Below are 24,575 nucleotides of genomic sequence, written 5' to 3' on the forward strand. Positions count from 1 at the left end.
ACAGCACTTATGAAGAATAAAATACCACGTAATATGTTAGCTACTACAGACAAATTCAAATCCGCATTGCTGTGGGCATTGTATTACACAACCAGTGGGCGGCTTCTCTGGCATATGCTGTCTTTTCTATTGAACAAAGCTCCCAAGAGAGGTGGATTTCTGAGCAATATTGACTAGACTGTAAGAAAGCCAAAAGCTGCATTCATGTAAGCCCTAATTGCTAAGATGTGGTGCACAAGATAAAACTTAAAATACAATAAAGCATTTAAGTTATTTAAAAAAAATAATAATAAAATAAATTTAGCTTAGATTAATTATACAGTCTGAGATTCCAAAACAACTTTGGATTTTTTGCTTATCACTGTTGATTTTAAAGAAGACAATGCAGATGTTTAGATTTTTCTATTTTTATATATTTTTTTCAAGCATGACCCATTTTTTTCCCAATTTCATTTGCTAGTGTGTTCAGATAATAATGGAGTATCACCTACATGTGTTGTGGGAGTGCCCTGTGACAGCTACTGTACAGAACGTTCTCTGTCTACCTTTCATTGATGGCCCCCAGCATCTGCATACCTCATCTTTTTTAACTATAATCCTCTAAGAATCTATTGCTTGCTGATATGATTACTGCTGAAAAGAAACCAACAGATGAACTTCTCTTTTTTCTGTGTTATTACTTTTCCAATTCATCAGCTTCCCATATTTGATATAACAAATACTATGTGGACTGCACAAAATCGATTGTATGATAACACTACTTACATTGATATTACTTGAATAAACATGCAAGAAAAACAATTCAAATGATAGACTTTTGAAAAAAAGAGCAGATTCAGTAAATGGTCAAACCAAAGGGACACTATCGGTTGCAAATAAAAATTCACTAACAGGAATGGGACAGTGCTATTTCTCCTTAGATATTAAATAATCCAGCACGTGCATTGTGAAGCTGGGCTTTTACGTTCAAGCACTGTCAGAGGTCATACAGATGAAATCAGTCAAACTCTGAAATGTTTGTATGTAATTTGAAGCTACTTGCTCTTTAACACTTGGTAAGTCTTACCTCCTGAGCTGAGATCAGAGACATAAAAAGAAATTAGTGCCCACTGCCTATTAGGAACTTTTGCTTTTTAAAAAAAATATATCTAAATGAATGGAAAATACAAATTGTATCTGGCTTTGAACAATGGAAACGAAGCAACTTTGGTGAAGCAAACCCACCGGGCTGTGCAGTCTGTGGTGTGGTTATACATGGCTCTCAAGTAAACACAGTAAACATGATGCACTGACGTTTTCATTACCGCTTCCGGTTCTTCTCTAACAAGCTGAAATCTGATTTCAGAATGGCGCCAAGAGTTCATGATGACCCTTATAATTAATTTGACCCTGAGCAAAGAATCCCAATCAGCCACACACCCCTCTGTTCCAGTGCCACACAGATGCAAAGGGGGTGCAACACTGGATGATTTTCTCAGAACAGTTATTTTTATAGACTTGCATATTGATTTCATTTTGGTGCTCCAGTCCTATCATCTATTGCCTGTGCATTTATTTAACTTGCCACAAAGAAGATGATTAAATTAAACACATTTTATGGGGCCATTTTTCATTTTTAATGTCCAAATGGCTCATGAAAACATAAGGAATAAATACAGCTAATTAGATATGCGTGTTTTTTAAAGGTCCCATTTATTAGAGTTTACTAAGTCCCATTGTTCTACATTATGATTAGAATTTATAATTTTCCAGGAAACATCTTAGTTCTTAATAAAGAGAGATCTACTGATTACATCAAAATAGAATAGGTGTTAAAGTGGTGTCTAATCACAACGCGGTAATTCAGATTCCCCCCCCCCCCCCCCCCCCCTCCCCCAAATTTAATGACCTGAACATGTTAGCAAATGAAAACTCAGTTACCAGGCTGATCACTATCACTCCAAATGCCAAGTGCATGCCTTTCTGTGGGATTCCAGACAAGCATTTCAAAAATGTCAGGAAGTTAAATTAACCAGCATTTTTTAGGATCAACTTCAAGTCTCTTCTAGTTGTGCTTTCTCACTCAGTTCTTCTTAGCCTTTGCTAAAGGCACATCCAGATTTCTAAAGCCAACCCAAATCAAACAGATGTTAAAAGAATCACATTAAGACTTCAGAAACCCATATGAAAACCCCATGATAAGCTGAACTGTCCACAGATCCATCAGAAGATCAAACAAAACTGGTCAAGACTGGAAGATATTTAGAAATATAGTGCATGCAGTAGATGGCAGACTACTGTAGAGCCCAGTCTCCAACAGTTAATAACAATTAGGTTACAGTAAAGTCCAGTTTACTTAAATAAATACAAGTATTCTAAACTCATTTTGCTGGTTTTCAAGTAAAGCATGTATTTATTTCAAGGTGTGTGAAAGCAGGAGTCCATGAGAGGGGTCGTGGCACCAGTTGTAATTGTCTTTATTCATGTTTATTGGCAGTTACTTAGTCAATTCATATCCTATGTGTATCTATCGATAGCCAATGTGCTTGGTTCACACATAACCAGGGTAATACCTTTTCTTAAATATTTTAAACTCTTCCTTTGAAATAATGTCAGAGAAAACCTGTGCAATTAAAATATTCAACGAAGAGTGATTTTAATCGTTTTCTAAAAAGAGGTCAAGCGTCATATCTTTAAATTACGAGAATTAATTAATTACGAGAATCAGAGGCTTAAATGCTTGATGTGGCTAGTTTTCAAACTAACGCTGCAAAAAATACTATCTAGGATTTTTTGCTGGACCAACGGGTGGACACAATTATTCACTGCAAGGGCTTGCATTACGCTTCACATGTGAGCCAAAACTAACACCATCTTTTGGAAGCTCATGCCTTTTTGAAACTTTCAAAGGTGATAATGTACTGTACAGGGGGTTCATTATACGATATATATAACATTCGCTTAAAACTATATGACGAGAGTATCAAACACAAAAGCACAGTAGCCAAAAAAAAAAAGAAATCTATCCAAATACTGCTGTTTAGAACTACATGACAAAGAAAATGAAAAACAGCAAGCACTACACACGCAATGTAATTGGATATCATTTAATTTGATTTCATAAAATAAAACCTTAGAAGGACCGAATGCGGGAATGCGGAACACAATCAAATAAACAGTGGCTTGCTCACAGCAGAGTAAAACGCTGTTGTATCTGTTATGTGCTCAATTGCTTCACAGATAATCTGTGAATGGCCATTGACGTACATTTGTTGTAGGATAGAAACAATAATTTACCATACAGGACGCAGCACTGCACACACTCTTGAGTAAGCTGGTCACTGGGACCTACATTTTAATACATTGAGCACAGGGTTTCCAAACTAAACTAAGGTCCCCCAAGACAATAAGCATCCTGACTGAGGACCCTCACCCAAAATTTTGATTTTGATCCCCTTAGTGAGAGAGGTTGTTTGTTGTACCAGCAGAAGTACAGCTGCTTTCATTATGTTCTGTGTCATTCTCTGATGTTTGAGTAACCGCTCCATAATTACTGTACTCAGCTGTACGCCGTCTGACTGCTATTGCAAAATAAATCTGCTATAAAGGTAAGCGGGAGTGGTATGGTTTATTTTATTTACGTAGGTGAGAGAAAATATATTCAAGCGAAAAACCACACATTGGCAGAAATGCATTTATTGATTTTTTTATTTTTTTTAAATTGAAAAAAATGTTGTTAGAATTATGAAGTGCATTAATATAATTTACTATTCTCCTTGCAATCTCCGCCTTTTGTTGCATAATGGTACATACTGTTAGCGTGGGCACGAGCTGACATCAATGTTACATTTGAAATAACCCCAAGCATCAGACAGCAGTATTTGTGTAAACTAATTGATCCCTCTGTCTGGGGAGCATCATTTTGTCAGGGTAATTTAAGAAAAAAGAAACGTGTATGTGTTATGGTCCCCTGAACCCATCCCACAGTCCCCAGTTTGGGAATCCTTGTCCTAATAGATTTCCGACCAAGTTTTAGAAGAACAGGTTGTAATTTTGCATCAAAAAATGTGACATAGTTACCATACTAGAGCACCCACTAAACCAATGTCGCCAGGGATATCTTGAAAAAACATACGTCCATCTTTGAGATGAGACGTAAACCGAGCTCCTATTGTTAGTGACTCTGCACAGCAGTTGTTGTCTCTGTATGTCACTTTGGATAAAAGTGTCTGCTAAATGACTAAATAATAATATGCATCCCCCACAGTGGAAAACAAATTAGATTATTAGGTTATTATAACACATACTCAGCCTGTGCTACAAATATCCTCTTTTAGTTAATTTTCAGTAATCTAAGCACAAGCTTCCAACGAAAATTTCATAAGCTTATGAATCAATTAAGAAAATGTAATTACAAAAAGCTTTAGGCTAGTCATAGCCTTGAGTTCTGACAACAATCTGATCCTTTACTAAAGTAAGGTTGTCCAAGATCATAGGATTAGCACTTTAAATGTGACCCATGGATTGCACTGAACATCTGCTATTTATTTTAAAAAGCTCTTGACCAGAATAAAGCAAAACATTAAAAACTAAACAAAACAGCTTGATACCGTTCACCAACCATTCTAATGTCAGTGCAAAATCAAAACAATAGGTTTGTCATATAATGTTATCTGAATTCAAAGTTTTGTTTGGCAGGATAGGAATTTTCACTGGGGTAGTGTGCTTACTGCAGCTGTGTCTCTCAATACAGTGTTGTGTTTTAACACTTGAATATAAAACAATGAAATGCTTAAAAGACCACTTGTTCAATGTTTCAATATGATTGAATTCTACATATTGCATTTTGTTCTAATTAGCTGAATCTGATACCCAGGCTGGAATGTTAAACTCTTTTCACTTTTAAAACCCAATGCAGAAAAAAAGACACTAAGTTTGCAAACAACATGCAGCTGTTTACACTTGTATAATAGACTACTTTTTGTAAACTGTGCTGAGCCATTTCATGAAAATGAACAAAGTATAACTCAAGACTTGGTCGTGCAGTAGGTTAATTTACTAAACTTATGGTCTGGTGGCCTTGACTGGAAATCAACCTTGGGATGTCAGTTCACATTATGAAATCAATACAGAATTTAGCGTGACTGTCAATCTCAGCGCTGCAAAGCTTTGGCGGAGCTTTGTGGCAGGCCTGTAGTTTGTGCTATTAGTCCCTTTCGTGAGCACTTAATTGACTCACACATTTAAAAGAAGAAAAAAGAAGGTAACCTGCTGTGAAAAGAACACGGGAGCTACTCTGCCAAATGCCCTGCTGGAAAAACTATAAAAGGTTCTGGTACTGCTTAAGTAACTGTCAAAAACAAGACTAGATTAACTGTACTGTGATCCTTATGCCCTTTAGAAAATGTTTTTGACAACTGAAATTTTACATGCCACAGCAAACCTCGTACAGTACATACTTTTTGCCATTTGAACAAAACACATACATATATTCATACATGCGTGGCACAAAAGCCATGCTGTGACTTACAGAGGCTCTCAAAATTATTCACCCCCCCCTTGGACTTTTCCACATTTTATTGTGTTACAACACGGAATCAAAATGGATTTCATTAGGAGTTTTTGCCACTGATCAACACAAAAAAAGTCCATAATGTCCAAGTTTGAAAAATAAAATCTACAAATTGTTATAAATTAATTACAAATACAAAACAGAAAATAACTGATTGCATAAGTATTCATCCCCTTGAATCAATTGGTAGAGGCACCTTTGGCAGCAATTACAGCCATGAGTCTGTATGGATAAGTCTCTACCAGCTTTGCACATCTGGATGCTGCAATTTTTGCCCATTCTTCTTTGCAAGATTGCTCAAAATTTAATCTTCTCCCAAGTCCCAGGACTCTTGCAGACTTCAGAAGGTTTTCCTCCGGGATATCTCTGTACTTTGCTGCATCCATTTTGTCCTCCATCTTCACAAGGTTTCCAGGCCGTGACGCAGAGAAGCATCCCCATAGCATGATGCTGCCACCACCGTGCTTCACGGTAGGGATGGTGTTCTCAGGATGATGTGCGGTGTTAGGCTTAGCATTGAGGCCAAAAAGCTCTATTTTGGTCTCATCAGACCATAGAATCTTCTTCCACTTGGTCTCAGAGTCTCCCACATGCCTTCTGGCAAACTAGCCAAGATTTGATGCAAGTTTTTTTCAACAATGGCTTTCTTTTTGCCACACTCCCATAAATGCCAGTTTTGTGAAGCAACCAGGCTATTGTTGTCGTAGGCACAGTGTCTCCCAGCTCAGTCGTGGAAGACTGTAACTCCTTTAGAGTTGCCATAGGCCTCTTGATGGCCTCCCTGACAAGTGACCTTCTCGCCCAGATACTCAGTTTTTGAGGACGGCCTGTTCTAGACAGATTCACAGTTGTGCCATACTCTCTCCATTTCTTAATAATGGACTGTAGTGTGCTCCGGGGGATATCCAATGCCTTGGAAATGTTCTTATATCCTACCCGATTGGTGCTTTTGAAGAACCTTACTCCGGATTTCCTTCGTCTTCATGATGTAGTTTGTTAAGAAATGTACTAACCAACTGTGGGACCTCCCAGAGACAGGTGTATTTAACCTGTGAAACACTTTAATTGCACACAGGTGGACTCCATTCAACTAATTATGTGACTTCTAAAGCTTATTTAGGTGTGTCATAGCAAAGGGAGTGAATACTTATGCAATCAATTATTTTCTGTTTTATACTTGTAATTAATTTAGAACAATTTGTAGATTTTATTTTTCACTTTGACATTATGGACTTTTTTTGTGTTGATCAGTGGCAAAAACTCCTAATTAAATCCATTCTGATTCCATGTTGTAACACAATAAAATGTGGAAAAGTCCAAGGGGGGTGAACACTTTTGAGAGCCACTATATCTACCCAAATTAGAGTGCAAAATGTTTGTAACACAAACACAATTAAAAAGGAATTCCCAAAGGGGTGCCAAAGCCCATATCACTACAAGTGTCACCATCTCCATGTGATATGATTCAGAATGAATGAGCATACTCTTATACAACTTTACCACAGTAAAAGCACAGCAAAGTGTTACAAAGCTTACTTAAAGCAAGGTGAGCACTGTAAAGCTCTGAGAAGTATGGTAAATCATTTCAGCATTTGTAGCTATGTATTAATGTTCTCTTACAAATTTAAAGCAGTTGCATGTATGGCCTATTAAGGTCATCAATTAAATTAGACAATCACTAATTTGCCTATCAGAAGGTCACTGGTTCAAATCCCACCCTGAGCAGTACGTCCTTGTTCTCCAACCTGCGAATGAGAAGTTAAATCAATGCCCTATTGTAAGTGACTCTGCATATAATGCACAGTGGTCTACTATGAAAGGCGCTATATAAAAATAAAGATATTATTATTATTATATTATTATTTTGACAATTTTCCAAGATTTTTAGTCGGTGTGGTTTGTTTTCATATGCACAACAAATCAAAACAACAGAAGCAGTGGGTGTTCTAATACATTTGCACACCACTGTATATACAACAACACTTAGAAATCTTCTGTAAGCCTTCAACATCAAGTCATCCAGTGTGTTGGTGTGCAGCTGACTAAAACAGACATGTTTATGAACCACACTATGTGGTCTAGTGGATAAAGAAAAGGGCTTCGGTTCCAATCCTGTCTCACTCACTGACTCACTGTGTGACCTTGAACAAGTCTCTTAACCTCCTTGTGCTCCTTCTTTCGGGTGAGAGGCTGTTGTAAGTGAGTCTCTTGTATTTGCTCTTATTAGGACTGAAGTCACTGTATTTTTGATCTTGCTGTTAATTGTACTACAATTCTTGATATGTTTTTTTTTTTTTTTTTTTGTATACAACTGTAAGTCGCACTGGGTAAGGAAATTTGTAAGAAATACATAATAATAATAAATTCTACTTTTTTTTCCCCAAAGACATGAAGTCATACACAAGAATCATGCAGTAAATGAGTTTACCTTTGAAAGGGTCTTCTTATTGGCTTCCAAAGTAACAAGCCCTGCACAGCACAGCATGGCACTCGAGCTGGACAGCCCTGAGCTAGCCGGGATGGTTCCATCCACAACACAGTTAATCCCTGGGGGACAAGCGAGACTGAAATGCTCCTAGTGACCAGACAAAAGAAAAATCATTTTTAAATGGTGTGTTGACAGAAACCACACATGTGGTTAGCTCTGTATAGATAATTAATGATACCACTGAAATTACAGTACGTGCTACAACATAAACTTAACCCTATAAGCAACATGAGTGTCGTAACTATGAACTGCTAATCCCATACATGGTGTTTACAAAGAGAGACAAAAAAAATACATTTGCATGGAGCTCTTTTTAGCACTGGGAGTTTCCTAAGGTGTTGGATTCAGTGAAAAGGAAAAAAAATTCAACAGATGATAAAAACTTGATCAACTGTGCGTGCTAAAAACACTTTATGGGACTTTTTATTATTCTCATGTTTTAATAAACAAAGGCCACTGGTTTCAAGACATTTATATAAAGCTTAAAGGCAAGATTATGGCTAAAATGATGTTGCTGCCAATGCCCTTTGTTGCAGAATGGCAGCCAAGCTTGTTCAAAAAACATGAGAGGAATATATTTAAACTGAACTTGATCCACAGGATTGTCTTGAATGTGAATCAGACTTACAGAGTTATCACGCAATGTTTTAAAAAAATATACTCCAGTTTCAGAAAAGAAAAGAGGCTCTGCCAAGTTTTGCTGTATTTGTATCCCAATTGGATTACACGTTCAAATGAATATAAACAGATTATCCCCTTGGACCCTATCAGCACTAGACTTTAAGTGTTTATTACAGTCTGCAGCATTTTCTGCCAAACTTTGTTGTGTAAAACCTGCAGTACCTATTAACTTAATTGGAAAAGTTCCTGTTTGTGTTTTAAAACTTTAAAAGGTTCATTTAAAACAAAAAAACAAACAAAAAAAAACTGAAAAACATACATAAAAATAGTAGTAACCATGTTTGCAAAATAATTTTTGAACAGGTTGTTCTTTTATTTGAACTTGACTTAAGCTATAAAAATACCATCTGATTTACGCAAACCAAGACATTAATTCTAAAGACCACCAATATTTCAGATAAGTCCCCAAGAACTTCTTCAGAACGATCCAAAAACAAACAATAATTTTTTAAATCTTCATTAGATCTGTTCCGCTACAAAATTCTTAACAGAAATGAATACAAAGCCCTCTGAATTAGCTGCTAATCATTCTTCCTACCACAGGATTAAGAAACAAGAGCTTATCAGCACTTTAAACCAGTTACCCTAAAACAGCCTGCTACATGTAAAAAACTAAACAACACTCAATTAAACTGTATAGAAAAACAGTAAGTAGTTCAAAATGTAGCACTAATGTTCTAACCACAAACTAAAACGATTTTAAATTAGGTTTTTAAAAAAAAACACATTGTTTTCTTTGAGGTTTGCCAGCCCTCCCGGGGCACAGAGCAAGAGAAAGAAGAAGCATCTTATTAAATGTATTTATTTGTTTATTTATTTTAAATCAGTTAAAGATATCTGGCACTGCTCTGTGTAACATGGTGGGCAGGCCAGTGTGTTGCTCGCAATGGAGCAAAAGCAGTCATCTTCTCTAGCCTTGACGATTGTGACAACATGTACTATGTTTAATATGCACAACAGATACAGTACCCTGGACACTAATTACACAAAAATATTGAAGTTCGAAAAGACTTTTGCATGAAACAAGCCATATAAGAAACACATTTGGCAATGGGTAGGAACACCAATTTGTTCTCATCTTTTTTGTACTGGTACAAAATAAATGTGCTTTTGAATACTCACCTGAATCCCTTTAAGCTCACAAAGGAAATAGTAATGCCATAAAGGTTTAGACTTGTCAATATGAACATCACTGATACGGCCAGTGAAATCCCTATAAAATAATACAGACATTGAAGTGTGTGCATTTACAGATGGTTTAATACTGCCATCTGATGTTGGATAATGGAAGTGATAACAACAACTCACCTTGTGTATTTACTAGTGTATTAATACAGGTTGTAACTTACTTTTTCTATTAAAACAAGACTAAGAAGAACTACTTATGGGTACAATGGATTTGTATTGGCCAACTAGATGACTTGTGTTTTGTTCAGTGATACAGTGGTCAGGATATCTTGCTCTATAGCCATGGGCAGTACTGCATAACCACAGTAATCAATGTGTTCCCCTAACATGCAAAGATTGAGATTCCTAGTTAAAGCCACGTTCATGAGATTTCAAAAAACGTATCAGTATTGGGTATTGCATTATTGTTATGAGCTTGAAATTGTAGTGTTGAAGTTTTGTGGTAATGCCATTACATTAGCACTCACAAATGCAAGTCAGTGTTTTGGAAACAAAATTCATTAAAACATTATAAAAACATTATGCAGCTAATATATTTCAGCAGAAATGTATATTTACTTATATACTGCTGCATTAATTTAAAATATCACTATAGCATATCAAAACTGTATTCTGCAGTCTCGACCAAAATTAGCCAAGGAGCACGTGCATAAAACACAGGAGCCAATCCAAACTTTGATATGAATGTCTCCTTCAGTCGCTGCAACCTGAAATAAAAGTAAAGAAATATAATTAGTTTTTGCAAAGTCACTACAATAAACTATTTATAATGCATTATTTTGGTAGTGTAGAGAGGGTACAACTGGCAGAGGACCGTTAAAACAGAAATGACGGATTTATACAGGCAGAAATACAGAAAAGTTAGATGTTTAATTTTCTTTGTGCATAAAGTGCAACAGCAGCATTATTTAAATATGATACTGTTTAGATCAACTGGATAGTTATTGCATGATTCTAGAAGCATTTCTTCTATCAAGATGCCTTCAGCACAATTTTTACAGGTCAGCTGTTTTATATGCCTATGAACCCCATACATCCAAAAGGGTAATCTAGAAATGTCAGGCTAATGCTGTACCTTTGAGTCTTCAAGGGATAACCAGTATGATGTGCTCATTTTGTACTGTACATCCTCTTCCAGTTAGCCACAGCTTTGATGTGTTTTATTTGCAAACCTATTTTTGTAGATTTAACATAATACACTATTAATTTTGAAGACTTTCAATATTGCATGTAAGCCAGTAGTTTAATACATGTTGTAGATACACCTGAGCTTGTTAAACTTGTTTATGATTCTGACTAATAGTAAGAAGCTGCTACAACAGCTACAGTATTGATAAAGCCAAATCGGGTACAGGTAAACTAGCAAAATCACTATGGGCTGAATCCACTAGGGGGGTGGGGGGGGGGGGGGGGGGCATTATGCTTGAAAAGTGGGAGAAGTACTTCATTAATTACAGTATACAGCTTTGTGTGCAACATGTATTGATCGTGTATGGGGTTCACTGGTAGAAACAAACTTGGAAAAATAGAAAAAACGTACACATTGTATACAATAGGTTATAGAGATCCCGGATACTGCTGGCAGTAACTTCACGGAAATCACGTAAAACAGAAATCGTCAAAAAATATATATATATTTAATTATTCATTTCTGTGTCACTAGATGTTCCATTCATATGTATTAGTTTATTTAATATTACAGATGGCATATAATATATGCCAGCTCGTTTTTTGTTTTTGTTTTGTTTTTTTATTACGAGATACAGAGTTTTCCAACAGCAATATTTGGTCTTATATGGTTTGGCTATTATTATATTCTCATTAAATTAAACTAAAAAACAAGTTCTTGGTTCGTGAATCTTGGTTAGGATATATTCCTTAAATATAGACGGTTCTGTACTGTTTTATCCACTGTTCACGTGCATAATAAAAACACAGCGCTGGTGGGCTAGTTTTTTGAAATAGCATAAAATGGTAATATAGATGTGTTATGTATTAATACTTCTAAGTACTGTATTTGGTTGTCAAGTTAAAAATGCTCACTGTGGTGTCACTTTCATTCCCTGCCCCCCGGCAACTCTGTAACTAGAATCGGAGTTCCTGTGGTGTCTGGGTGAATAATTCGACGTTGCGGAGGATTCTGGGAAGGACTGTCTCTGAACTCCAAGGCAAGATGTCTGACATGGAGGATGACTTCATGTGCGATGATGAAGAAGATTATGACCTGGTAAGGGTTTAACATTTCTAAGTCTGTTTCTTGTAGTGTTGGGGTGCCATAATCTACACACTCCTCTCTTTCCGTACTGCCCGACGCGTTTCAATCGTAATTTAAAACGTATCAAACCTGACTAAGTCAGCGTCACTTCGTCGGGAGGCTAGTGGTGGTAGTGTACCGGGCAGGGGTGTGCATGTTATAGGTTTGGTTTTGCACTGTTAGATTTCATAGTGTTTTGTTTATGTCAGTAACCACGACTTAAAAGTTTAGGTTATAACTCCGTGTATATTATCTGTTATAAACATGTTGCTCTCTGCAGAGGAGGGACAGGCCTGGTTAATTCATGCCTTAGTTTATATAGGCCAGTCCAGCCTGGGCCTGAGCTACTTGCTGTAAGGCTATAGGGTTATGGTATCAGTAGTATTAATGTATACATATTTATAGTGACATTTATATAGTACCTGCCTGAATTTCACAGAAATTAAATCTAGATGTAGCGGTAAACAGAAACACGTTGTTGTAGAACTATTAGCGATCTCAACATGTATTTTATTGATTGATTGCTTGCTTGCCACCTATTTGTGCACTCCAGATCCCTTTCCCAGCCAGGTAAATATACACGTACAGTCGGTGAAAGTGGCTAGATTAATTGTGTTGTTGGGCTAGCATGAATACGAAGATCTTAAACTGCGGTCACATATGTTAATGTGTGTGTGTGTGTTAAGCATTAAAAAAGGTCAGTACCGGTGTTAAGTATAACGTACCCATACATTTTATATTTATTTTATTAACTTAATTCAAAATTACTAACAAAAAAATTGAGCTCTTATTAAACGCAGTTCTTAATAACAGTAAAGTGTTGTGTGTGTTGTCAGACTATTGTTAAATAGCGTTGTGGTTATTTTATAAAATTTGAGTTTGACAGGAACGTCATTTTGCAAGTTGTTTTGTCAGTGACAGTGAACAGCTATTTTGATAAGATAAAACAAATTAACCATCAAGATTTTTACTAGGAATTACACACAGAAAGAAACACATAAACACGCTCTCTGTTTTGGGCCACTGAAATACAGATTTATGAAGGTTTCTTTTTTTTTTTTCTAATGCCAAGTTTGCTTTTTTATTGTACAGTGGGATGCATCTGAGGGGTTTTAAAAAGTTTTTTTTTTTTCATAGTGATAGTTTCTGTCTTAATCTTATACTGGCATCGCAAGTAATTACATACCAGACACAAGATTTTCTAACATGTTGCTAGTTTTGTGAACATTTCCTTTTTTCTCTTTAAAATCATAAGAGGGCGATGTTTGTAAAGATTTAAATTAAAACTGTAAGCGTGTTTTGGGGTGCTTCCTCTAATTTTTTTTGTAAATGAAAATTAGTATTCAAACAAATATTGTTTGGATTGTATTCAAAGGCAAAAATCCAAACATTTCTTTACAGTAGTATAACAGATTGAAAAAATGTAATGAATATATAGTTGTTAGGTGAGATGTAATGGGGTGGGACAATGCTTTGTCCATATGTGTGACACAGTATTAGAAAAGGGTGGTTAATCCATTAAGAACTTTTTTCATATTTGTGAAGCAGAAAAGCATTGGAGTGATTCAAGCTATAAGAAGTAATTGTCCCCTTGCTTTTATATGCTCTGGAATAGGCTATAAGCTTTCAGTTTTGTTTGTTTCTAGGAATACTCAGAAGACAGCAACTCTGAACCCAATGTGGATCTGGAAAATCAATACTACAATTCCAAAGCGTTAAAGGAAGATGATCCTAAAGCAGCCTTGAGCAGTTTCCAGAAGGTACAGAGCCACATTTTTCAGTACAGTTGACCAAGGCAGTCATATAACCTTCTAAAACAGAAGAAAATCAGATCACATGCTTTGATATTCGTCTCAAAATCGGCAATATTTTTGGAGTACTTATTGTTTGTGAACTTAACTCTTTGATATAGGCTGATTTAAAGTTTATCACATTATGTTCATGTCATTATTCTTATGATATTTAAACAATACTTACATATTTTGGATTTTTTCTGACAGGTTTTGGAGCTTGAAGGTGAAAAGGGAGAATGGGGATTCAAAGCACTGAAACAGATGATTAAAATCAACTTCAAATTGGTAAGATAGGGCTGTCAGTTAAGCCTCAAAATAGCAATCGATTAATTGGGCAAACAAAATATAATAGTTTGAATAAATATTGATGATTGTACTGCCCGCATACATTTTCGCTCCATTCCGTTCCTCGCGGAATTGTTATTTTAGTGTCATTGCAGTTTAAATAAAAACTTGTGCGGAACAATTAAATGCGAGGAGTAATTACACCTTGGTAGCTTCAGGAGGAAAAAAAAAAAAAAACGCAAAACCATTTGCAACAAGCCTAAAGCAAGTTTAACATACTACAGGAGTGTTAATAAAAATATTTACTCCAAATAGATTACACTACTTGGGAATATAATCTGTATAAACTAGACACAGGTTTATGAAAAACATCTTTTTATTCGGTGACAGCTGCAGCATCTTTAATATACTGTACCACCTAACCTTCACTATCTGTGAAACGCACAATGCGGAAATCCCTGCCTAAAACATCATCGTGATCATAATAATAATACAAATAAATTGATTTACTTGCCACAACATGCATGCTTGCTATAGGTCAAGTTGATTGTTATACCAAAATTGCGTTAAACATCACTGAGTGTTTATTTATTTTTTTAATGTTATTGAATATTGTTAAATATTCATTATATACCAGTTCATTTTGACACTCCAGGGAAGCGCATACTATACAGTTTTCTTCAATGTGAACAATGTATTTACAGGCTGTTTGCCAGGAATACAAGCCTGTCGTCCTGCTCTGGATTCAATGAGGCACGCTTTTCTTTTTTCTCTTGTTTACATCGAATACACAGATGGGCGTACTTACAATCATTTTCAAAACTGATTCGCTGGTAGGATGGGACCATCAAATCAGACGCTAGTTAACACGAGCAGGAAAAGAAGAGCATGCCCACAGCTTGTCTGGCAGAAATACTGTAAATAGCCTGTTGGGTGCATTTTCGTTGATAAAACTTAAATAATGTTAACTAAACGTGTTACAAAAATGTAATTATTGAATAGATTATCCAGTATTTATATTTATGTCTATAATGAGGAATGGAATAAATCAGTCGATTTTCGATTTAATTATAGCAGCCCTATTAAGAAATAAATTGTCTTTGTTTACAGTTTTTGTTTATAGTTGTTTTAATAAAATAACTATTTTAACTCCATTCCCTGCTGATCTTGTAGCACTGAAGAGTATGTTAATTACTGTATTAAAACGATACTGTTTCTTTCAAGATAATGGGAAGTCAGAAATGTGCTGGGTGTCTTTTTGATGTATTGACTGGTTAAATTAAGGTCACAAGAGAAGCAAGATTGCCTCATTGTATGGTGTTGGCACTTTACTGACTTATTTTGGCAGTTTGCCCTTGGAAAGCATTTGCTGCACTTTTATGTTGCGTCACATCGTTATAATACATGATCTATGCAGTGCCAGCCATCTTCCAAACACAAATTGACTGTAAATGGAGTAATATGTAAAGTACAGGCTGGTGATATAAAGTTTAAAATAATATAAACGTCATCTGTAAAATAGGTGACACAAAGCAGGGTGGTTTTATTCAGTATTTAATGTCTTGCATAGTCAGCTATTACACAGTTCTTCTCAGAATCATTCTAGTCCTGCATGTTCGTATTAGAAAGTGAAGCACTGGGAGTCTGTAAGGGAGAAAGTTTTAAAAAACAAAGCAATATTATGTTCTGCAGTGTAAGGAGCTTTCCTTCATGTCCTCATTTTTTTTTTCTTTGTTCTACCCAGACTAACTTCCCAGAAATGATGAACAGGTACAAACAGCTGCTCACCTATATCCGGAGTGCAGTCACAAGGAATTACTCGGAGAAATCCATTAATTCTATCCTTGATTACATTTCCACCTCCAAACAGGTATGCAATACAGTCTACAAAATGCTTTTTCAACTCTTTAGCACACAGTACTTTATAGAAAGACTGCCCGAGAATAACTAATTTAATAGCTTTGTTAGGACCAGCACATAACTGGCACTTTGTCAAGATTGAATGCTGTTAGAATATCATCTATAATATATAACCACTAAAATGTATTTGACTGCAACATCGGTATATTTTCCTTGTATCAGTTTGTGATTTTTTTTTTTTTTTCAGATGGATTTACTGCAGGAATTTTATGAAACAACCCTTGAGGCGTTGAAAGATGCCAAAAATGACAGATTGTGGTTTAAAACAAACACAAAGGTAATTATTTTTATATACACATCAGTAGTTTTCCACAAACAATTTTGAAAGTACAGTCATCTCCGACTAAGAACACCCCTTGGGAAGCGATCGAGGTGTTCTCTTAGCTGAAGTGTTCTTTTTAAGACGGATTTAACCACCAGACACTAATATGAATCAATAAAATACATATTTATTAGTTGTCATAAGAGAAAAGCAATTGGCAAGTGTATGTTAATAAACTATAATAATAAAATAACAGACAAACTAACGTTAATAAACTGTTAAACTAAATTAAATTAACACAGCACCCCTACACACGTTAAAAAATGCAGCAACAGCTCTAGGTTAATTATAAATATCTGTATAGGAGCAATATTTAAGACATGCACACAATTAGTTCACAGAACAATGAAGAAACTCGCCAGAATGGAAAACGCCAAATTGCTCAGCAACTTGTGTCTCATGCAGATTTTTTTTTTTCAGGAGCTCGAACAATTTCCAACTTTTTGTAGCAAGAGAAACATTTCATCGTTTGTTTACATGCCATTTTGTAGCGATGAGGTACAGGCGTGGAAATCAGAATACAACAGGAGGCAATAATATGACGATGGTTCGGGAAAGATTTAATAAATCAATCACTGTGTCTCTAGACACACTCACGATGACAAACCAAGAATAAACCATTTGAATATAAGTTTGATGATGAGTTATCAGGTTACAAAACGGTACTGTATCAGTTGTGAATTAACCGCTACTGGTGCCATGAAGGTGTTCTTTTAAGCAAAGTTTCTGTTCCTTTAGACGGAGCATTTACAATGGGGGGAAATCTGCTTCACCACAAGGGTGTTCTCTTAGACAAAGTGTTCTGTTAGGAGGTGTTCCTATACGCAGCGACGACTGTTAGGGTATGACACATAGGTAGGAGTTTCAGTAGGAATGCAAGACGTGAAAACATTTTTGATACTTTGACATTTTAATTTTAGCATGTGCTTGAGTTACCTAAATAACATTCCCATTGCATATCAGTGTGATCCATTCCCTGTTATACTATGGTATTAATGAGACACACCTGTACACTCTGGCTAATCAAGCTCTCTGTAAAACTTGGAATAGGCGAAACTGCTTTGGAGGAAGCCTTTTTTTCCATCCCTATTTTCATTTAATTTTGTCTTAGCAAAAAATATTTAATAACTCAGCTGTAAGAATACAGTATATCCTCTTTATCAAATGTTTCTTGACTTGTCTTTAGCTTGGAAAACTGTATTTAGAACGGGAGGAATATGGAAAGCTTCAGAAGATACTGCGACAGCTGCACCAGTCCTGTCAGGTACAGTGTTTTTTCTCTAACAATGTGTGGTACAAGTTGTTACCGAGTTTCAAAACATATATAAATACATATACATACAAATGCAGGTGTCTAGTCAGATAGTTAAGTATAGCAAAACGAGTAGGTCTACTTTTAACTAAGCCCGCTATTATCTAAGTGACCGGGTCAAAGCCCTCTGTTGGAAAGTCTAGAGTTCCTGTTGTAAGGCCTGGGTTTGACATGTTGAACCCAGTTTCTAATTCTTTGTCACTGTATTACAGACCGACGATGGGGAAGATGACTTGAAGAAAGGCACACAGTTGTTGGAAATCTATGCTCTAGAAATTCAAATGTATACCGCACAGAAGAACAACAAGAAACTAAAAGCACTATATGAGCAGTCTTTGCACATCAAGTCTGCCATCCCCCATCCGCTAATCATGGGTGTCATCAGAGGTAACTGTTCTATTTAGTACTGTTTGTTATCATGTGGTTTTTAATGCGGCCTAATTGTGTAATCTTGGTAAATTCTGCAGTTGATAAAATGCTACCTGGTCACGCTTGTATGAAGTATGTGTTTCTACTTGATGAGAATTACCTGGAGGAAGTACTGACATGCTTTTTCACACCAGTTGGTGGCGATGCAAGTCTGCATAGTGCACTTAAGGGGGTATAATGAAATAGTAGCTGTATATCACAATGGTGGGAATCTGTACTAACTGAGCTGATAAACAGTGCCATGACACTTAATTTTAATCCTGTCTGCTTTTATTTTTATTTATTTATTTGTTTTTATTTATTTATTTTTAGAATGTGGAGGGAAGATGCACTTAAGAGAAGGTGAATTTGAAAAGGCGCACACAGATTTCTTTGAAGCTTTCAAAAATTATGATGAATCAGGGAGCCCCAGACGAACCACTTGTTTGAAATATCTGGTCCTAGCGAATATGCTGATGAAGTCTGGAATAAACCCGTTCGACTCTCAGGAGGTACAGTGGCTCTTGTAGAACTGTACAGGCCTTGGTGGCATTACAGGAGGTTCCATTTTAAGTCTCAGAGATTAAATAGCAGATTACAGTTCTGTTTTCTTGGGTGAATACAGCTGACCAAATTACTTTTTTCTTTGTATATAAATTTTAACATGTTTATTCTTTTTTTTTAGGCTAAACCATACAAAAATGATCCGGAGATTCTTGCAATGACGAATTTAGTAAGGTAGGAGCAGGCTTCGATTAAACGGTGTTTGCTTTGTCTAAAGACAGGCCTGGAAATAAATGGAGGTACTTGGTTTTAGATGTCTTCTGAAAAATGTTAATTTTAGAAATCTGGTGTTTTTTTATTTTATTTAACTAGTATACCCTGTTTTAAATATTATTTTTTTATCCTGTTTTATACATAAGAAAATGTAGCTGTGTTTTTTTTTTTGTTTTTAGTGCCTACCAAAATAACGACATCACAGAATTTGAAAAAATTCTGAAAACAAATCACAGTAACATCATGGATGATCCCTTCATAAGGGAACACATTGAAGGTAGGTTGTAATGTAAATTACATCTACATGCATTTATTATCTCCTGTGTGGAAACAGAGGGGTATGTATGTGACACTACATTTTTTACTTGTATCTGATTGTGATGAAACCTGTTCAGGACTTTCTTCATATATAAAGGCATTTGTTTGTTCCTATGTGTGCCTTAATTTTACATGAACCTTGACTAATCTAAGTTTTGTATTTACAAATAGTTTATTGCTTGTTAAATGGACACATCTGAGCAGACTGGAGGAACTGATCACATCTAGGTGGCTTTTAGTCTTATTATTTTTAGAACATAGATAATGGATAAGGCACCCTTTTGTAGTTTGTATGATTTCATTGGAAGTTTTCTCTTACAGAGTTATTGCGGAACATCAGAACACAAGTGCTTATTAAATTAATTAAGCCTTACACTAGAATACATATACCTTTTATTTCTAAGGTAAGACTTTGTTCTTTTTTTTTTTTAACTCAAATTTTGCTTTAGTTTTGTAAAAAAAAAAAAAAAAAAAAAAAATGCAAAGCACTTGAGTTTGAGAAATACTAACTGGAAACGTTTTTCAGGAGCTGAACATTGATGTAGCGGACGTAGAGAGCTTGCTAGTGCAGTGCATATTGGACAAGTAAGTCTGTTTGCTTTGTTTGGGAGTTGTTGCTGTGTGCTTGCTAGACCGATTGGACAATGTTTTTATGGGGATCTGGTAGTGAAAATGGGATCTGTGGCTGTACATAGTTATTGTCAGCTGCTCCATTAACAGAACATTGTATTTTATGCTGTCTTCAAAAACCTTACACTGCTCTGCTACAAACCTATCATGGGTGTTGTGTTTGGAAGAATTCCATTTCAAGCCACTAGTTTAAGATGTAATAAGCAAAGGGGTTTTCAAAAAACATTCTTACAGATCCTCTACAGCAGCATTCTTTGAAGTCTATTTAGACTTTCCCTTAGATCTTTTCAACATGTTATTTCTGTAAACTAAATATCAATTAGAAATATTACACCAATGAGTTGCCAACCTGTGGGGATTTTCCAGTTACAGTTTTCTTATGGTGTAGGAGATTTCTTGAGTTGTGTTACAATTGAGTTCTGTGGATCCGAAGAAAGAAATAACTTGACACTGGTTTTCATTTGCTGCTGAAGCAAAGAAAGTGCTTGGGGCTTTTTCTTGGAAGTGCTTCTTCAAAAAATAAAACTGTTAACCCTGTATTGTGGCCATTTGTAATAGCTCATTTTAAAGAGTATTCAACATGCTTGCTATTGAGTATGGGATCATAGAACCAATGCATTTTCCAAACCGCCATGCCACAGGTCATATATATTTTTGTTTAGGATAAATAATTCCCCCTCATGCTACTGATATTAAGCATGCTAATATTTTTCTGTTTTCTTTTCTCTAAGCACTATTCATGGCCGAATAGATCAAGTCAACCAACTGCTTGAGCTGGACCATCAGAAGAGGGGCGGGGCACGATATAATGCTTTAGATAAATGGACAAATCAGCTCAATTCTCTCAACCAAGCCATTGTTAGTAAACTGGCTTGATTTGTGAAATGTTACAACAAATAGTACTTAAAGCAACAAGACAGTGATGTTAACCTTCAAGAACTGGGAATGGCAAAACTACTGTTGGTTGATGTGGCCTGAAAATTGGAGCTTGACAGAAGTGCTTCCTTTGATCGGCTGGTTTGTGTTTTGCTGCTGAAGTTTCCCAAGACAAACGGCTTTAATGCCCAGAAGAAAACCAAAATTCCACAGGATTTATGCTGTATTGACATCTAGCCCGATACGATATAATATTATTTTATAAAGGGCAACAAATGACCAGAAGGAAGACTTTGTCATGATTTTAAACACACATCGACACATTATTGTATTGTAAAAAAAAAAAAAAAAAAAAAAAAAAAAAAAAAAAATTAAATGTCAAACAAAAAAAATTTTACCTGTAAAAGTCCTCTAACAAAAAACAAATAGGCATAACCTGCAATAACTTGAAATGTATACCTAGTTTTGAACACTTTTTCCATGTATAAATGGGCATGTTTGCTGTGTTCTGCAAAATGTCAGGTCTCAAGCCGTGGTTTTCTGTACCTGCAATTGTAGTAAAGGTTTAGAAAATAACTCCCTCATTTGTGGCACAGCGCCACACATTCGTTTTCAAGCAGCAAAATAAAACAGTGCAGCTCAGACATTGTGCCACTCGGAATAAGTGCTTTTATTTCACACAAAGTTGTTTTAAAAACTGTAGAATGCTTTATTTCATTGACAAGTTTTTTTTTTTTCTTCAAGTGATACATTTTGTTTGTTTTTCACTCAAGTACAATGGTCATTATATTCCTAGTATTCATAGCTACAGTGAATGCTATATACAATACAGTTTAGCGCCTCATTTACCCAACACTTTGATGGTAATGCCATGTTAACTATACAAGCCTTCTTTTTTATTTTAATGTGTGACAATAATACCCACAGTTCCTGAAAAGCTTAAGTTGGCTATATTTGATTCTACATGTTACTTCTTTTTGTTGTGGGGTACAGAGTCTACTCTCCTTGCATTTCATTAGTTGCTGCTGTTACAGGCACTGTAGCTATAGTAATGCTGTTGCCTGTGTGGTAACAATTAGCAGTTACAGCATGCTAAACTGTTTTTATAATATATAAGAATTACAAAACAGTATCACTAATTTAATGTAATTAGGGTCTATTATATATTGTATATATATATATATATATATATATATATATATACACAAAAAACTATAACATTGCTGTTATTATAAACTAAACGGCATATAACTAAAGGAATTAAGAAAATGTTATTTTGGAGGGATAATTGGTTTATTAAAGAGTAAGTAGCGGGGTTATGAAATATAGCATTGTGTGTCCTCACATGTTGCTACAACTGTAATCAGGATGTTAATAATGAAAAAAATTACAGGTACATTATTTTAACAGGTGTACCAACACATGGGTGTTTCAGAATCCCGCTACTTTTTAAGGTTGCTGTTGTTCTACTCTAGGACGTAGAGCCGTATCAGCCTTTTGAATAGTACGAACAGTGCATCTTTTTCAGTAAGGTCTGCAGACAGGTTGTCAAAGTAGCAAATTTGAAGATTAGATCATGGAATGATAATTAAGTAATGACTGGGTTCTTTTATATGCAGCTGACAAACTTGATTCGCCCTGGACAGCAGGGAAAAAACATGCACCCAATGGATGTGCCATGCATTAAAAACAAAGAAAACTGACTACTAGTTATAGTTGACTACTGATATAGTGGCGTTGCCCTTTCCCATAGTATGTGTTATTCAAATGTGATGAAACATACCAAGGACATTGTTTAACACAAGCTATTGCGAGTAGTATATGGAGGCCACTTGTCTCTTAGTCTTGATGTGAAATGTACATTTTTACATATTTCTAGTTTTTTATGTACAGCGGTGGTGCATGAAGAATGTAACTGACTTAGTTGTTACGCAGTGGTTAAGAGGAAAAGGAATGCATGACTGCAAAACCAAAACCGGTGACGCAACATGACTAGCTGACGTGTGTTGGAATTGTTACACATGACTTGTGCTATCAGCAACAGGTGATAAAATGACTGCTAAAGGTTGTTAAGGAGTTATAAAAGACATTTTTATTCTGTGTAATAAAACCTGATTGGGAGGGGACTGCCTTGCGATTTTAATAAATCAGACTGAGAGTTTCACCAAAAGCATTCTTGGATTAGCCATTTTTTTGAAGATCTGTGACCCCAAATAATAGTTTTATTGAATTTCATAGTTACTAGAACAGTATTTTGTTCCTAATTATTTTAATGAAAAGCAGGACTTTGCAAAAAACAATTACCCAATTACCTTTGTTCATGAATCTCCATCTGGTATAAACTTAGCTTATTTCTCAATGCATACATTTGCTTGTTTTATGTCAGTGCTTTTTCACAGGTTGCAGAAAGCAGCCATGTCAAATCACTGGTAATATTGTTGGCCTGCAGGAAGCTAGCCAAGTGCATGCCAGCATCCATACCCTGTAGCATCACAGAAATCTACAGTGAACTTTTACAAGTTGATATGTGGCCACACAACAGTGAAGTTACAGTAGCTTGGTGTTTGTGTTGTGTCATGATCCTGTGGATCCTTTTTTCTAAATGGCAACATCCCATAGATGTCTGCAGTATAGCTTAGGTTGTACCCAGTTACTGCTGTTTTGGACACAACAATAAAGTCAAGCTGTATTATGTCTCCCATCAAATTGTCAGAGAAAAATACATTGTGTTAATTACTTTCACTCCATCAAGAATGTCCAATGCATCCCAAATATTTCAGTTCTTCAATTTATGTATACTGAAATACCTCGCTTTCCTCTTTCCTCTGGTCTTGAATGTTTATTTTTATGCCTTTCAGCATTTTCTAGAAATCTGTTTCCATCGCCTTGATGTTTACCTTGTATGTTTTACAAACCCCTGCTTTTCTTTTCAGCCCTGCATTCGTGGGACCGGCATTCTAGAATGGCTGCATTCTGTTGTAGAGCTTTGCAGTCCAGCACAATACATCTTTATCAGGGCAATTCCGAGCCAAAACTGTTCCACCACATAACTTTTAAAACAATCTGAAGATTTAACAGCCAAAAAAAGAAGTTACCTAGTAAACGCATTATACAAAGATAGACCTTTTACTTCTGTTCAAAACATGAATAGGTTAGTACGTCTTGAAGAAAAGCTGAGCTAGCTTTGCACTGGAGGAGACCTCAGTAAGAATACAGGACCTCCCTTTGGGTTCCAGGTTTTGATGGTTAATCTCTCTTTAAAGCTTCTGCAATATAGAGATGACAGATTTTATGTTAATTTCACACTCCCTTTTTTGTGTTATTATGGTATCAGCTCACTATTGTGCTTGCAGTATGTGTGTTTTAAGCAAACGTGCTATTCAGTCTTTTTTTCATGAATAAAATATAATTTGATATACTGTTCTAGACATAACTGGTTCAGTGTGAGCCATTTTGTATACACCAAATATTATTTATTCATCAAAACACTTAAACTGTATTTAATTAAAGCCATAGTATGTGAATATGGCTGAATATTGCATATTGTAAAAAAAAAAAAAAAAAATGGCCTTGTCACATGTTGTACTTCAATTCTTGTGTAATATCATGCATGGCCAGGTAAGTACAAAATGTGGCAATGCAGTTTGCCAAATAGCAATGGGTACTACAAAATGCATCTTTTACAGTTATACTAAAATGTAAGTTTTCTTATTAGTATTTATTTAAAGATATTAATACCGCTGTATGATATATTAATACCACGTGACTGTAA

At 35.7% G+C, this 24,575-nt stretch overlaps 1 protein-coding gene and 1 pseudogene across 1 annotated transcript; one reads left to right on the forward strand and one right to left on the reverse strand.

The window, feature by feature from the left end:
• Positions 1 to 11,968, reverse strand: part of LOC121299377 — a 33,494-nt pseudogene extending 21,526 nt beyond the window's left edge.
• An 86-nt stretch (positions 11,969 to 12,054) lies between these two features.
• On the forward strand, positions 12,055 to 21,445 carry cops2 (COP9 signalosome subunit 2). Its single transcript, XM_041226823.1, has 13 exons — positions 12,055 to 12,135; positions 13,809 to 13,922; positions 14,163 to 14,240; positions 15,985 to 16,110; positions 16,348 to 16,437; positions 17,669 to 17,746; positions 18,007 to 18,181; positions 18,536 to 18,714; positions 18,888 to 18,940; positions 19,159 to 19,256; positions 19,619 to 19,701; positions 19,824 to 19,882; positions 20,659 to 21,445. Exons 1-13 carry the CDS (start codon positions 12,082 to 12,084, stop codon positions 20,801 to 20,803), a joined length of 1,332 nt encoding a protein of 443 aa, XP_041082757.1. The 5' UTR covers positions 12,055 to 12,081; the 3' UTR covers positions 20,804 to 21,445.
• The last annotated feature ends 3,130 nt before the right edge of the window (positions 21,446 to 24,575 follow it).

This window comes from Polyodon spathula, chromosome 24 (assembly GCF_017654505.1).
Source record: "Polyodon spathula isolate WHYD16114869_AA chromosome 24, ASM1765450v1, whole genome shotgun sequence".
NCBI classification, from domain to species: domain Eukaryota; kingdom Metazoa; phylum Chordata; class Actinopteri; order Acipenseriformes; family Polyodontidae; genus Polyodon; species Polyodon spathula.